Here is a 16,647-nt window from a genome sequence, read left to right on the forward strand (position 1 = left end):
GCACAGGGAGGTGTGTAGCATCTTTTCATCTTCTTTTGTGACTTGAGATATAAAGGAAAAAACTCTTTTCCTGCAAGGCCACCTTCCAGAAATGTCTTAATTAAATGCACCTGTTCACCAGAAACAAGCAGGTAGAGCCAGGCTGACACCACAGAGATGGACCTCTGCCAGCTGGGAAGAGTCCAGACCTGGAGTCTCCTGAGATCAGACCATCTGTTGGAAATTCCAGCCTTTTCCTACTTCCCAAGCAGAAGGCCTCTGGGAGAAACTAGGTTCTCATTTGATATGGCCCGTTTAGGACCTATCAAATGAGTCTCCAAGCTCAGATCTAGTACAACCCTTCAAGTTATTCATTTACAGAACCAGGTGGATACATGATTGTGTCCATAATCACACCAGAGAGGGGCTTCCATGGAGTCCAGACATCAGCTCAGAGCCCTGAGCAGTCTGTCATTGTCTGAGTATCAGCACAGGCATGGCTGGATTTATCCTTCCCTAAATGCCCAGGACTGAGTGGAATGAACAGTGAGAACTTCAGTCTCTTGGTTTTTATGAGTTTTTCAGCTGGAGAGATAGATACTTCAGCTGAATACTTGAGGGGGACTCTCTGCTCATTACTCCGCAGGGATATTTTGAAGGTCTCTGGAGTTCGCTCCTCTGTGCAGCTCTGCTCTGTGAAGCTAGCCTCTGTGGGCTCCCTGGACTCCCACCTCCGTCTCCTCAACTCAAAGAGACTCACAGGCTTGTGCTGGGTTCCGCCTCCCTGTTCTGCAGCCTAGAAACTCTTTTCAGACAGTGAGATGTGGCAAAGGCAGGGATCACCTCAGTTGTCTCCTGTCTCTCAGAGATCACTGTTTGGCGGTCCTGATGTTCAATGTCTTGTGAACTGTTTTTTCATGTTGTTTTGTCCAATTTTTTAGTTGTTTCAGTTGGGAGGGTAATCTGGTCCCTGTGACTCCGTTTCAGCTAAAGCAGAAGTCACTGTAATAGTGTTCCATTGGATGAATAATCTGAGGATATGGCAGTAACTGGAGTCCCTGGGTGGCTCAAATGGTTAAGCACTGGGCTACTAACTGAAAAGATTGACGGTTCAAATCTACCCAGAGGCACCTCAGAAGAAAGGTCTGGCAATCTGCTTCTGAAAAGTCACAGCCTTGAAAACCCTATGGAGCACAGTTCTACTCTTGACACACACAGGGTTGCCATGAGTTGGAAGTGACGACAGCAACTGATTTTTTTGTTTGTTTCTTTCTTTCTTTGATAGCGGTAACCTGGGGAAAAATGGAATACCCAGTACAAAGACTTCTCGCCTGTGCCTTCTATATCACTAACTTGTTTTACCGCAATTTTTCCTCCAAAAAAAACCTTTGTCATCAAGTCGATTCCAACTCATAGCAACCCTATAGGACAGAGTTGAACTGTCCCAGAGGGTTTCCAAGGAGTGGTCGGTGGATTCGAACTCCTGGCCTCTTGGTTAGCAGCCGAGCTCTCACCTACTGCCCCGGCGGGGCTCCAATTTTCCCTCCAGGGAGGATTTTTAATGCTTCTGTTGCATATGGAGTTTCATTACAGTCCTCCTCTGTCTCACCAGCCTGTTTTTTCTTCATCCCGCTGTATTGTCATCTTGGCTTACTCACCCTTGAGGCTTTCTGCTCCTGTTTAATAGAGGTTATATTTTCTGGCAACCCACTGAGGTCTCATTCCAGCAGGAAATAACATTCAGAGACCTGTTCCTCTCAGAGTGCAGAATGAAGCTTCCTTTCCTGGTTCTGCCGCTCTGTTTCACAGGCTCCACCTTGGTCTTTTCACGGGGCCCATTCCAACATATGTGGAGCCCTGGTGGTGCAGTGGTTAAGAGCTATGGCTGATAACCAAAAGGTTGGCAGTTCCAATCCACCAGCAGCTCTTTGGAAACCCTGTGGGGCCGTTCTACTCTGTCCTATAGGGTCGCTATGAGTTGGAATTGGCTCAACGGCAACGGTTTTTTCAACAGTGCGTCATGGCCTTTGGTCTTGCCCGTTGTCCGTCTGTATAATGGTTAACTCCTTTCTCAGATCCATAGTCTAACCCCTAGGGACTGGCAGGCTTTCCTCAAGCATAGCTCTTCTGGCCTGAGACAGAATGTTCACTCCCTCTGCTTGGCCCTTTGGTACTCTAAAGAGAGACCGTGCTGGTAACATGACCTTGCCTGGCAGGTGTTACTCTTAGGGCTGCCTCCCACCTCTGCCCACGCCTCTAGCTCTGTTACTTGTTAGTATTAAAACACCTAAGTTAGATTTTCCGCTGCCAGTCTTCCTTTTACTCCTGGCTTAGTTGTTTTCTGTGAATTTCACACTTCTTTTGGATTTTAAGAGACTGCTTCTGAAAACCAAAGGGAAAGATCAGTCCAAAGGGCTAATGGACCACATTTACCACAGCCTCCACCAGACGGAGTCCAGTACAACTAGATGGTGCCCAGCTATAACCACCGACTGCTCTGACAAGGATCACGACAGAGGGTCCCAGACAGAGCTGGAGAAAAATGTAGAACAAAATTCTAACTCACAAAAAAAGACCAAACTTTCTAGCCTGACAGAGACTGGAGAGACCCTGAGAGTATGGCCCCTGGACACCCTTTTAAATCAGTACTGAAGTCATTCCTGAGGTTCACCCTTCAGCCAAAGATTAGACAGGCCCATGAAACAAAATGAGACTAAAGGGACATACCAGCCCAGGGGCAAGGAGGAGAGAGCAGGAGGAGACAGGAAAGCTGGTAACGGGGAACCCAAGGTCAAGAAGGGGAGAGTGTTGACATGTTGCGGGGTTAGGAACCAATGTCACAAAACAATATGTGTATTGTTTAATGAGAAACTAGTTTGTTCTATAAACCTTCATCGAAAGCACAATAAAAAAAAAAGACTATTTTTGATGGATATAGAGGTAAAGAGGCTGGGAAAGAGAGAAAGCACCCACAGTGCCTCAAAAAAAGTAGAATTCACAAAGGAGAGTGTAAGTGCTCAGTTTCTTGGTTCGTATGGACCCTGTAAGCGTCCCTAGGTGGCCTAAACGGTTCAGCACTCAACCACTAAATGGAAGGTTGCCAGTTAGAGCCCACTCAGTGGCACCTCGGAAGAAAAGCCTGGCGATATACATGCTTCTGAAAAATCGCAGCCTTGAAAACCCGGTGGAGCACTGTTCTACTCTGCACACATGGGGTCACCATGAGTCATAATCAACTCGACAGCAACTGGTTTGGTTTTTTGGTTTGATAGACCTTACATTTCTGAACAAGAGGACAAGCAGTATGGACAAGACCTAGAGAGTTTTTCTATCTGTGAGAAGGAAAACTTCAAAAGGAAAACTTACTCAATGTCTGTGGCATGATAAGCCACTTTCTGCATTTTTTTTTAAGTTCAATTGATTAGCTTGCGGTTAGTCAAGATTCTTCCTAATCTCTGGAAATGAGTTGATTGTCAATTCCAGTTTCCTATTTTGAACGTTTATCTTTTTATTTGTCTTTAAATGTATTTGAGAAGTTGTGAGAGAGTATATCATGAACTCTTGGTCATTTATGATTTCTCATTACCCCAGCCAAAATTTCTTCTACAAGTTAAATGTGTCCCAAAAACAGTAGACCAAATGACATTTGACTGTTGGCTATTGATATTACTAAGAATCACTAAAAAAAAAGAAAAAAAAACAAGAATCACTACCATACTTTCTGAAAATTCAGAGTATAGGTGAATTTCCTACAAGGAAATAAACTCTTAAAAGGGTCATATGTGGGTCCATTCAGAGAGTATGCATTCCATGAACTGGATTTCTAAAATCATTGATTTGATCATCTCTAGATAACCAACCAGAAAGTCGGCAGTTGGAATCCACCAGCCACTCCTTAGAAACCCTGTGGGGCAGTTCTGCCTTGTCCTATAGGGTTGCTATGAGTTGGAATTGACTCGACGGCAAAGGGTTTTGTTTTTTTTGGAGGTAACCAAACCTGGTGGCTTAGTGGTTAACTGTTACGCCTGCTAACCAAAAGGTTGGCAGCTTGAATCCACCAGGTGCTCCTTGGAAACTCTATGGGGGCAGTCCTACTCTGTTCTATAGGGTCGCTATGAGTTGCAATTGACTCAATGGCAGAGAGTTTGGTTTTGGTTTAAAGCTGTCATAATTAGTCATGAAGAGGATGGGGCAACAAAGGAGGTTTAATGTTTGCTAAACATCACACGTCCTTGGATGCTGTCCTTTTGTCTATGGCAGAATCAAAGATGACCGAGAAGCAAGTCCCAACGAAAGACCCAATGGCCACGACCCCACTGGGAGTACCAGCTGCTCAGCCTCCAGGCTCACAATCCCCCATAGTGTACCTGAAGGATGTCGTGTGTTATCTGTCCCTGCTGGAGACCGGGAGGCCTCAGGATAAGCTCGAATGTAAGCTCTTGCCCTGTCAAGGGGCTTCAGTATTTTTCTACAGGAAGACCCAGAGTCATGTCCACCATTCCTAAACATCCTGTAGACTGGTCTGGCGTCATGGGTAGGACTCCTTGGGGGAGATTTTCCAGTTCTGTCACCAGCAGTGATGTGGTAACATTTCCTAGAATCCACCCTGGGACACGGTTCCAGCTGTGCGTAGTATCGGCAAGACCTCTGACGCCTTGGCACTGAGAGCCCCTTGGGTCTCTGCAAGTGGTCAAGACTCCCTACCTTTGCTGACAGGACTTCCTGGAAGCCTCCAATCAAAGAGTTGTTGCCTCCTCTCAGTAAATTTTCCGAAGAAACATATTCAACCTCTGTCCATGCCCGACCAAGAAACAAAAACCTGTTGCTGTAGAGTTGATTCTGTTCATAGCAACCCTATAGGACAGAGTAGAAGTGCCCCATAGGGTTTTCAAGGAAAGGCTGGTGGATTCAAATTGCCAGCCTTTTGGTTAGCAGCTGAGCTCTTAACCACTGTGCCACCAGGGCTCCTGCCTAAGCAAATCTTTAACTATGAGGAATTAGTTTTTCTTGAGACCTGGTTAACCTCCACATTGTTTTTCCACCCTGCCCACACTCCAAGATCTTCAACCTCTAGAGAGAGAAGACTAGTTGCTTCATTGAGGGAACTGAGCTTGGTCTCACGGCACTACTAAAACTAGTTTCAAAAACACGTCTTCAGGGAAAAAGCAATAGCTGATGATGGAAAGGAGCGTCTACAGCCACTGAAACAGCCAGCAGTCTTGTAGATGGCTCCCTCCAGGCATGGGTTAGGTGGCCTCTGTCAGCCTACAGGCAAACTTGTTGAAACAGGAGATGACACAGCCTTTTTAAACAAGATGTACTGTCTTTGCTTCTCTTGGGAACTTAAAAACATATACATTATGGCAAAGGCAAAGTTCTCGTAAATAATAGGACCAGTGAACAAAACATAAACATTAGCAAGGAAGGGCAGGCAAAGGTTAACTCTTGCCAAAAACAGAATGAAACCCTTCACTCAATAGCTGAGCTTAAAGCTTCGCTCATAGATTTCAGGTGTTAACAACTGTAAGACTTTAGTGCTGATTTGGTAGAAATGTAGCGAACTTCTGTTTCTTCTGGCTCATGTTAAAACTGAAATCTCAAATTATTTCCAACATTTAGCCACAATTTGAGTTTTAGGCATCATATTTGTTAATAACTTCCAGAGAGAAAGTGTGGTAAATTGTTCACATCAGTGAGTCTCAGACTCAGTCTTGTTATGGCAATAAAAAGAATTTTTTTTTTTTTTTACTTTTTATTATAGAAAATTTTGAACATAAAATAAACGGTATAATGAAATTCCGTGTACCATCACCTGGCTTCAACAATTATCAACTCATGGCCAATCTTGTTTTATTTATACCCCCACCCATCCCCTCTGCCCCAGATTACTTGAAAGCAAAATCCAGGCATCGTATAATTTACTCTGTAAATATTTTAGTATATATCCCTAAAATACACAGACTCTTTGTCTTAAATATAACCACAGCCTTATTATCACATCTTAGAACATGATTGCTTACTGTTATCAAATACTCAATTAGTATCCACATTTTCCCAATTATCTTATGTATTTTTTAATTGTTTGAATCAGGATCCAAGTAAGGTCCATACATTGTCAGTAGTTATTAGGGCTCTTCAGTTTCTTTTAATCTATTAGTTACCCCTCCATCTTTTGCTTAATTCTTTTTTTTTTCCCCTTGCAATTTTTTGTTACAGAAACTTGGTTGTGTGACCTGTAGAGTTTTCATTTTGGTTAGTTTTTTATCCAGCCAAATCAATCCAAATCCTGCCCTAGTTTTAACAATTGAAAACAAGTTAGGATCTTCTCCTTCAAAACCAAACATGTACCTTTTGGCCAAGAATGGTCTAAAATCCCACCTGTTGCCCATGCAATAACAATGATAGGTCCCATGAATGAACACCTCATATATACTGAGCACTTTGCACGCATTACTTCATTTTAACCTCACAACAGTCCTAGAAGGGTGATGTGATTATTCTCATTTTACATGGAAAGAAACAGAAACTCAGAAAGATTAAATGGCTTGCCCAAGGTCTTGCTGCTAAAACATAGGATGGTGACCCAGGCCTTTCTAGTTCTGCTCCTCATTCAAGGAAGGAAGGGAACAAGCCCACTAGATGAACTGGACCATCCCAAGGCCATCTGAAGGGCAGGGTGCCTCTGTGGACCAAAGAGAGCTCAGTGTCGCAGAGTTGCCTAGACCCAGCATCCTAGAGCAATGCTCTAGTCTGTTAGGGCCTCTGACCTAGACATTCTGCAGAGTCAAGAAGAGTCAAAAGACCATGACCCTCCTTTTAAAGAACTTATACTCCAGCCAGGAGTGTACCACTGGACAAATACAAGGTACAGAAACATTAAAACATTTAGAAAGAAACGAGGACACAAGGGCAGCTTAGCCAGAGTAGCATGATCATTTGGGTATGGGCTGAGAGACCCGCAGGGGTTGTATCAGGAAAGGATCCACCAGGTGTCTCCACAGAGAGTACGGGCCTGATGAAGGGTTTCAAAAGATAGGAGAAAAACAAAGAAATGTTTAGCTCTGCTTCCCTCCCTGCTCACTGCTGAGACCACCGACAGGATCTCTACCTTTTAGTTGAACAAAATGCAGGTTTCCAGGTCCCTTAAGTGAACATTTAATCCTTTGCCCCAATTTCTCTCCCAGACTTTCTTTATCCTACGCTACTTTCCTGCATCTAGAACGTGGTAGAGCAAGTTCTGAAGAGCGTATCGACATTTTATAAAAAAAAATGTCAAAAAAAAAATTTTATAAAAGGAGATATAAAAGCTCCTTTGATAGTAACTAGGAGCCCTAGTAATATAGTGGTTAAGAAATTGGCTGCTAACCAAAAGGTCAGCAGTTCAAATCCACCAACCGCTGCTTGGAAACCCAATGGGGCAGGTCTACTCTGTCCCATAGAGTCACTGAGATTGGGAATTGACTCGAAAGCAACGGGTTTGGTTTTTTGGTTTTGGTTATGATAGTAACTATCACATAGCATTATTGAGGACTAAATCAGTAATAACAATAAAGTACTTAAAAGAGCATCTGGTGCATATTAAATGCTATTTATACACGTTGAGTGCTTTCTACATTCCAATCACTGCAGGCATGGCGTATCATTTACATGTTAGTTCTCATAACAACCCAAAGAGAAGGAAACTATTATAATCTCCATTTTACAGATGAGGAAACTGAGTCTAAAGTTAAATGGCTCGTTTGACACCCAGGGGTGGTCAGGGAGGGCCGGGCTTTGAACCCAGGTCTGCCTGACTTCACAGCCTGTGCTCTTTCCACGTGCAGCAGAGGCAGTGACCCATGTGCGTTTCTGGTGCCTCTGCCCCCACCCATGGGCGTTTGCTTTGAGTGTGGCCCAGTGACCCTGAGAGGTGTGAGTTCTGTACAGGAATTCACACTCGAGGCCTGGATCTCATCAGCCACAGTCATTGCTTAGACAGTCCTGGGAGCCAGATGGCTTGCTTCTCTTTCTTCCCACCCCCTCTGTAAGGAAGTCAGACTCTGAACCTCGGAGGGTGGGTGAACTAGTGGCCAGAACTGATCTATGTGCTTGGCAGCATCAAAACCTCAGCCTGTCGCGGTTCCTGGAAGACCCCTCAGGCCTCACTTCCTCTGTTTCTTGCAGTCATGTTCCGTCTCTATGATTCGGACGAGAACGGTCTCCTGGACCAAGCGGTAAGCTTTATTTCCAAATATCCCTCCTGGATCTAAGAGAGGCGGGGTGAGCGGGAAGCAGGTGGAGGAAGAATCTGAAAACTCTCAGTTCCATCTTTACAGGAATAGAAACGTCCCAATAAGGGCTGCAGAAATCTGAATAAATTTCTCACCTTCTACTTCCGAAGACCCAGCCTTGAGGAGAGTCAACTCTAACTTGCCTTTTTGTTCCAGAAGCCTGGGGTCTTAAAATGTCAGAATGGGGAGATGCTTTAGCATTTCACCTAGTTTACCTTCACAATCTGTTCAGAACTTGTCTGCAGTTTCCTGCTGGAGCCTGAGGGTAGAGGGGAGGCGGATAGGGGAGCAGCAAGACCAGGGCAAGAGAAAGAAGGTTACTGCTGAAATGCTTTGGCGTCACTCTTGGCTTCCTCTCATAGCTCAGGGCACTAGCACTGGGTGTCTGGTAAGTCTTCTCTGAGCACTTAATTCCATTGCCCCTGGGAAAGCCTAAGACTCCACTGCTCCTCAGGAAGAGGCAGGATAGGTCAGGATCATGGAGTAGGAAGAAAGATGGAAAAGGAAGAAGGCAGAGAGGAAAAAAAATAGGATCAGACAGGCTCTGACTCATGGCTGGCCATGTTGGAGATGGGATCTATCAATGGGAAAGCTCTGAGGTCAAGGTGGATGGGGCTGAGTCAGAATAGAAGGAAGGAAGAAAGGGAACAAACCCACTAGATGAACTGGACCATCCCAAGGCCCTCTAAAGGGCAGGGCGCCTCTGTGGAAATTCTACCACCACACTGCAAAACTGTGGGTTGGGTCATGCTAGGGGACAACCAGAGAATCCTAGACTTTCAAGCATTTGGTCAACACATATTTATTGTCTACCATATATATATATATATTTTTTTTTTTACCATATGTCAAGCACTATTCCTTTTTTTTTTTTTATTTTATTGTACTTTCGATGAAGTTTTACAGAACAAACTAGTTTCTTATCAAACAGTTACTACACACATTGTTCTATGACATTGGTGAACAACCCCATGACATGTCAACACTCTTCCTTCTCAACCCTGGGTTCCCTGTTACCAGCTTTCCTGTTCCCTCCTGCCTTCCAGTCCCTGCCCCGAGCTGGTGTGCCCCTTTAGCCTTGTTTTGTTTTATGGGCCTGTTCAATCTTTGGCTGAAGGGTGAACCTCAGGAGTGACCTCATTACTGAGCTAAAAGAGTGTCCTGGGGCCATACTCTAAGGGTTTCTCCAGTCTCTGTCAGGCCAGCAAGTCTGGTCTTTCTTTTCGAGTTAGAATTATGTTCTACATTTTTCTCCAGCTTTGTCTGATACGCTCTATTGTGATCCCTGTCAGAGCAGTCAGTGGTGGTAGCTGGGCACCATCTAGTTGTACTGGACTCAGTCTGGTGCAGGCCGTGGTAGATGTTGTCCATTAGCCCTTTGGACTAATCTTTCCCTTGTATCTTTAGTTTTCTTCATTCTTCCTTGCTCCTGAAGGGGTGAGACCAGTGGAGTGTCCTAGATGGCCACTCGCAGGCTTTTAAGACCCCAAGCGCTACTCACCAAAGTAGAATGTAGAACATATTCTTTATAAATGATGTTATGCCAATTGAGCTAGATATTCCCCCAAGATCATGGTCCCCACAGCCCTCAGCCCAGCAATTTGGTCCCTCAGGGAGTTTGGCTGTGTCTATGGAGCTACCATGACTGTGCTGTCAGGCACTATTCTAAGCACTGGGGATACATCAGTGAAGCCACTGGCAGAAACCCACACCCTCATGAAGCTTTCCTTCTAGCGCAAGCACAGACATGGTAACATACGTAAGTAAATGTGTGCAAGGTAGAGACGTCTGCTGAGGAGGATGCTAAAGGAGGAAAAGGAAGTGTTGGAGGGAGCTGCAGTGTTATCATAGGGTAGTCAATGAAGGGTGCCCTGAGGAATTCACATCTCAACTGAGACTTGAAGGAGGCGAAGGAGTGAGTCTTGGGGTTATCTAGGGGAAAGCCTTCCAGGCAGAGGGAACAGCCAGTGCAAAGGTCCTGAGGGGCTGCAGGTATGTTGGAGGATTGACTAGGAGGCCAGGGGGACTGGTGGAATGACCGAACAGACGCAATCAGAGTGAGTGATGGCTATGAGATCAGAGAAGTAATGGCGCAGGGCAGTTTGCAGAGCATATCAGGCCTGTAAGGTGATTGAAAGGGTTTGCCTTTTACTCTGGAGAAATGGGGAACCTTTGGAAATTTTGAGCAGAGGAGTGGCGCAGTCAACTTAACTTGTGTTGAGAATAGACTGTAGGAATGTGAGCAGGGAAACCAGTCAGGAGGCTTTTGAAACGATCAAGGCAATATGTGATGGTAACTTGCGCCAGAGTAGAAGCACTGGAAGTGGTAAGAAGTGGTTAAATTCTGGATATATTTTAAAGGTGAGGTTGGTGGACTGAAGCGAGGCTCACAAGAGTTATCAGATTTAACTTCCACCTGGAATCCCCAGCAAATAGACTCCCAGTCTCTTTTTTGAATGTTGCCAGGGTTAGCTAATCACTACCTTAAGACAGCCATTCCGCTACTGTGGATAACTGTTAGAAAGTGCTTCCTTCCTGCATTCAGGCCCCTTCGGTCTGCCAGCGTGATTTTCAACACAAAACCTGCTTTTGCTGTTCTCTCTCTCTTCCCAAAACCGGTAGAGTGACCAAAATAGGCCAACACTCAACTCCTCCCTTCCCTCCATCCATCTGCGTAGTTCTCTCCTCTGTTGTTGATCAGGACAAGTTGAAAACCAGTTCTACACAATAGGCAATCAGATATTTAAAGGTGCTGTCCCATGTCCCCTAAAATCTTCTCCCTGCTAAAACTTCTCAGTTCCTACACTGTTTCTCATAAGGCTTGACTTAAATATGGACTCTGGACAAGCTCCAGTTTGTCAATGCCCTTCTTAAAATATGGCACAGAACTGAACCCATTGCTCCATGACTCTTTAAGCATTCAAATGACAAGGGTAGACATCAGGAGAATTGGTTCTCCCTAAAATCTGCCCACTCTGCTTGTATTTACACAGCCCTGGGCCGAGTCTAATTCTTGGCTCCTGAATCACATTGCTTTCTCATTGAGTCGTAGACCCAATGAAGTTCCCCAGCTATTTTTGCATTGGAACTTCTGCCAAGTGCCAAGCCCTGTCCCTACCTTTCTCCCTACGTCCTTCTCCCCATCTATTGCTCCATCCTGCAATTTTGCAGTGGATTATTTTTTAATTTAAATGAAATAATTTTTGTTTGATTTTACTCTGTTGGGTTTTACCTTGCTTGTTTTGACCCAACACTCAACCTGGTGGAGGTAACAATTTTAAGCCTATCTTTAGTCCACCAATGTGTTATCAAAACATCCTTACTATAAACATCTTAGATGGTACCCAAGAGATGCTCACTTCGACACTAAATGCCTTCTAAGCCCAGACCCAGACATGTTTCAGTGGGGCTCTCCATGTGCTGACATGTTAAAAAAAAAAAAAAAGACATGTTAGCATCCATCAATTCTACGAGGTTTTATATGGAGCCTGGCCTTGGTACCAAAGGCTCTCATCAGGCAGATATACTCCTCACAAATTTCCTACTCGTGGAGTCCTGGGCCCAGGGTTGGACCACAGGACAAAGGAAATAGGTAAGATGCCAAAATAAATCTGAATCATAGTGCCTGAGCTAGAACCAATACAGCAGCCCTTCATCCAGCTGAAACTGGCACCCAAGGGGTATAAATAGATCCCATGTTGCTAAAGCTGTGGGGATGAGGACTGATATGAAGGGTAAGGAGAGGCCTGCCTTGGTTTGTAAGTATTTGTGAGTACTACGAACACAGTGAAAGAGAAACCAGGAGTCTTCTTTCTATATTCTCGAAGTCCAGGGACAGAATAAGGGCAAGGAGATCATTGTTCAGTGGGCTTTCCATATAACTCTGGCTTGTCCATGCTTCTTGTGAGCACCTCTCTCCACTAAGCTTTGTAGTCAAGGCAGAAGCAAAGTGCCTGGGAACAAATGGTGAACTCCTAGTGAAACGATGATGTATGGCACCATCTGCTTCTCGCTCAGCCCTGCTTGTGTTTCCGTTGGGTTTGATTTTGAGTCTTGTTCTCAAAAACACACCTTCAGTTGGTTTCTCTCCCTGTTGTTTTCCAGGAGATGGATCGCATTGTCAACCAAATGCTGCACATTGCCCAGTACCTGGAATGGGATCCCACGGAGCTAAGACCTGTAAGTGTCCATAAGCATGGGGTGACTTCCAAGTGAGCAACCAACATGAGGTTGGCACGTCTTCTGGACTTGAATGCCAGCGTTTACTGTGCAGGCTTTCCCAGACCTATCTTCCTACAAGCAGCTTCTCTGGGGTCTTATGCCTTGACCGCCCACTTCTTGGATAGGAAAAATTGCAGGCAGCAGGAAGAGTGTAGGCATAATTGAACTATTAATTCCCCTAACTTTTTTTCCAGAGCTAAATTTTTATAACAGGAATTTATAGGTCAGAGAATTTAAAGATAGAAATAACCAGATAATACTAGTACTGTATTTTTACACAGATAATGCATGACTTCTACGTTTGTTTGCCAGCCATGCCCTCCCTCCACCCCCCTCCCGTGAGGTATTTTCCTAAGCATGCTATGCTAATTTTTTACAGCAATAAGTAAAAAAAAAAAAAAAATTGGCATAGCAGTGCTTACAAAAATACCTCAAGGGAGGAAGGAACAGTTGGCAAACTAATGTACAAGCAGCGTGTTATTTGCATAAAAATATGGTAATAATAATAATTACATATTAGGGCTCCTAGGTATAGGGCATTGTATTAGAAATTTTATGTACATTTTCTCTAATCCTGACTTCAATACTGCAAACATAGCAGTATCATTTCCATTTTACAGATGAGCAAACCAGAACCCAAAGAATTGGGATGGCTTCCCCAAGGCCACACAGTCAGGTTGAGGCACAGCCACACCCAGAATGTTGGCTTCCTGAATCCTAGTCTGCTCCCCTATTGTTCTTGTTGACTCTCGTTCACTCAGAATCAGAGGAGAAAGGTGCAAAACACAAAACACATAATTCAGGATGAAAGACAAAGAGAGGGCAGAGGGGGACAGAAAATTCAAAGATGAAAAGAGACAGTTGTTGCTCTTTGGATTCCACAGATCTTGAAGGAGATGTTGCAAGGGATGGACTATGACCAGGACGGCTTTGTGTCTCTAAAGGAATGGGTCCACGGAGGAATGACCACCATCCCATTGCTGGTCCTCCTGGGGATGGATGACTCTGTAAGTCAGTGAGTTTGAGTTCAGAGATCTCTTGCCTTACAGGTACTTCAGGCTCCATGTGGAAGTCAATATCTACACATAGCCTTGGCTTCTACCCTGGACTTCCCAATGGAGACACCACGTACTCTAGGCCAGCTGGAAAGTCCCCTCTCTTGTCATTGCTTACCGCCTTTTGGTGTCTGAAATATACTCATTCATTCAATAGACATTTACTAAATTATTACTAAAGAAAAGTTACTGTTATAAGTGTTATAAAGGGACACAGAGATTCAGGATTTGCCCTCAAGAAGCTTATATTTGACCAGCAAAGGGCAAAAAACTTCAAGGAAGAATTCTATCTTTCCCACAAGTTAGGTTTAAAAATGCTAAGAGAGTTGGTGAAAGAAGGAAAGGAGGAAGGAAGATTAGTCTTTTGTGGGAGACTTTCATGAATGGTATCTTGTTTGATAATCAAAACCACCAGATAGGTAGGTATTTTTACCCCAGTTTATACAGATGGGAAACTGAGGTTCTATGCATAAAGAGCAAAAGGAGGAGCCAGGATTTGTACCTGACTCCCAAGATGCTACACTTTCTAACACTCCACGCTTGGGAGTGAAGCCCAGCAGGAAGGAACCTTCGAGGGTGTCAACCTGGCCCTGAAGGATGTGTGTGATTTTGATATCTCACTCTTGAGAATAAAGATCAGATGGAGGGATCCTAGGAGGATGTTTGATCTGGCTGTCAAGGATGCCTGGTAGAAGATGGTAGAAGAGAGTGTTTGCGGCTTGACCAAAGGCCCAAAGGAAAGTTCCGAACGTGTTAGGGAAATCTACCCATTTGATCAGAGAGGGGACACATGTAAAGCTTAACTTGAAATCAGTGCTCATATAATGCCTAGCATCTGACCTAGTCAGACACTGCATTTTCTGCTTATTTACCAAGCGAACTAACTTCCGTACTTGAGATAGGAAGATTAGCACTAAAAGCACAAATGGTGATGTGAAGCATTTACCAGGACAGCCTCATGGGTTTCTGAGATTACTGAAATGCCACAGAGAGGAAGAACAGGCAGGGCAGCTGGACTGGCCTCTACCTGACTGTCGTTGCCCATTTCCCATAGTGTCTCCATCTGACAGTTCTGTGGTTCAGGGTTAAAGCTGAGCCTTCATTTCCAACAACACTCAAGAACTAAGGATTCTGCAGTCATCTACTGGCATGCTCAGCTCCTTCTAAGTGATGAGTAGAAATCAAGGAACCTGCACGACTCCCTTCTGGTTACTTAGCTCCTTAGAAAGTCAAAGCTGGAAAAGACCTTTGTGAAGCTCTAGTCTCCCTCCTGTTTTACAAACTGAGGCCCAGAGAGGTAAGGAGCCCAAGGGTGCATGCCAGTTTGTAGCAGAGGCGAGCCTCCATCTTCGGTAACATCAGACCCCTCCTTCAATGATCCCTTACCAAGAAGCTACTATGTATCCACAAAGGCTCAGATCTGGGGGTGCAAAGGTAAATAAGATAACATCTTTGCTAACAATACTCATTCAAGATTATACTTGGATCAAAGATACAAGTTCTGCTTGGGTGTCATTCGAGCATACCTGTCCTTTCTCTGAAACACGCAAGTAGAGATGGAACAAGGACCCAATTTGTACTTTCCCTACTGAGGTCCAAAGTGCCACCAACTCTTTGCATGGAGGGATCTACTCTTCTACAGCTGGAGGTGGGAGAGCGAGGCTAGTTCTTCAACATTCTCCCAAGTGTGTCCCCCAAATGCCAACTCAGCCTCGTAGCAAGCCATAGTTCACGTCAAGAAAGCTGCAAACAAAAATCAAATGCAAGTTTAGTTTTAATTAATCAAAAGTTGTGTACATTTGTTTTAAGTATGTACTAAAGTGTACATTTTTAACATTTAATATTTTTCCTGTCCAAGAAGTGGGAAATCAACGCATAGGACCCCAGAGAAGCTGCCTATAAGAAGGGGAGTCTGGGAGAGCCCACACAGTATGGGCTTAAAAGTTCTATTACTAGCTTGCTTTTTCAAAACCTGTGTTCGGCCACTGAAAGTCTGGGGATCTCTGAATGGCAAATGCAGGAAGCAGTCTGTCTCTGGGTGAAATTCTAGCAGTGACATGAAACCCAGCACACGTAAGGAAGGGCATGACTTCCACGTTCTGCAGCCTCCAATGTGCAGAAATGAAAAAGCCACATGATGGTGCTATAACCCAAGCAGACATGTCACCTTATCCCAAGCCAAGATCCACGTGCTTCTCATCCTGTGTCTATGACAACAGTAGCCATGAAAGGGGGTGTCAGCCAACTGGTTCCCTTTGCTAATAGAGGTATTTTCAGATAACATGACCGTCTTTTGGGCTACATGAAGAAGCTGGGTCTTCTGAAGAGTGCTGTAATTGCCCTTCAAGTCTAAGACCCTAAAGGAAAACCCTAGTTTGGGGGAGGGAGGGTTAACTATTTACATAACTTCCTGAGTCTCCATGTCTTCATTTCTAGGATAGGAGCAACTCAAATTCCTTACATGTGAGAAAACACTCTTTGGTTATTTTTGTGTTCCCAGTATTTGCCACCAAGTAAGAACATGTTTGCAACATGCCAAATACTGGATTCGGAGCTTTACTGACAGTATTTCACTTAATTCTTGCAAAAATCACTTGAGGAAATTCAAAATGGATCAAAGACCTAAATATAAAACCTAAAACAAAAAAGGTCATGGAAGGAAAAATAGGGATACTGCTAGGGACCCTAATACATGGCATAAACAGAATACAAACCATAACTAACAATGCACAAACACCACATGATAAACTAGATAACTGGGAGCTCATAAAAATTAAACACTTATGCTCATCAAAAGACTTCATCAAAAGAGTGAAAAGAGAACCTACAGACTGGGAAAAAAAACTTTGGCTGCGACATAGCTGACAAAGGTCTAATCTCTAAAATCTATAAAATACTTCAACACCTCAACAACAGAAAAACAAATAATCCAATTAAAAAATGATCAAAGGATAAGAACAGGCACTTCACCAAAGAAGACACTCAGGCGGCTAACAAACACATGAGGAAATGCTCAAGATCACTAGCCATTAGCAAAATGCAAATCAAAACTACAACGAGATACCATCTCACCCTGACATCTCTGGCACTGTTGTTGTTAGGTGCTGTTGAGTCAGTTCCGA

At 44.1% G+C, this 16,647-nt stretch overlaps 1 protein-coding gene across 1 annotated transcript in view; it reads left to right on the forward strand.

Moving 5' to 3' along the window:
- DGKG (diacylglycerol kinase gamma) overlaps positions 1 to 16,647 on the forward strand; it is a 200,747-nt gene that overhangs the window by 38,022 nt on the left and 146,078 nt on the right. Inside the window, exons 5-8 of the mRNA XM_023551564.2 lie at positions 4,240 to 4,410; positions 8,143 to 8,192; positions 12,354 to 12,428; positions 13,355 to 13,477. Coding sequence (XP_023407332.1) covers positions 4,240 to 4,410; positions 8,143 to 8,192; positions 12,354 to 12,428; positions 13,355 to 13,477 — 419 coding nt within the window. The remainder of the gene's footprint in view (positions 1 to 4,239; positions 4,411 to 8,142; positions 8,193 to 12,353; positions 12,429 to 13,354; positions 13,478 to 16,647) is intronic.

Source organism: Loxodonta africana, chromosome 1 (genome assembly GCF_030014295.1).
Source record: "Loxodonta africana isolate mLoxAfr1 chromosome 1, mLoxAfr1.hap2, whole genome shotgun sequence".
NCBI classification, from domain to species: domain Eukaryota; kingdom Metazoa; phylum Chordata; class Mammalia; order Proboscidea; family Elephantidae; genus Loxodonta; species Loxodonta africana.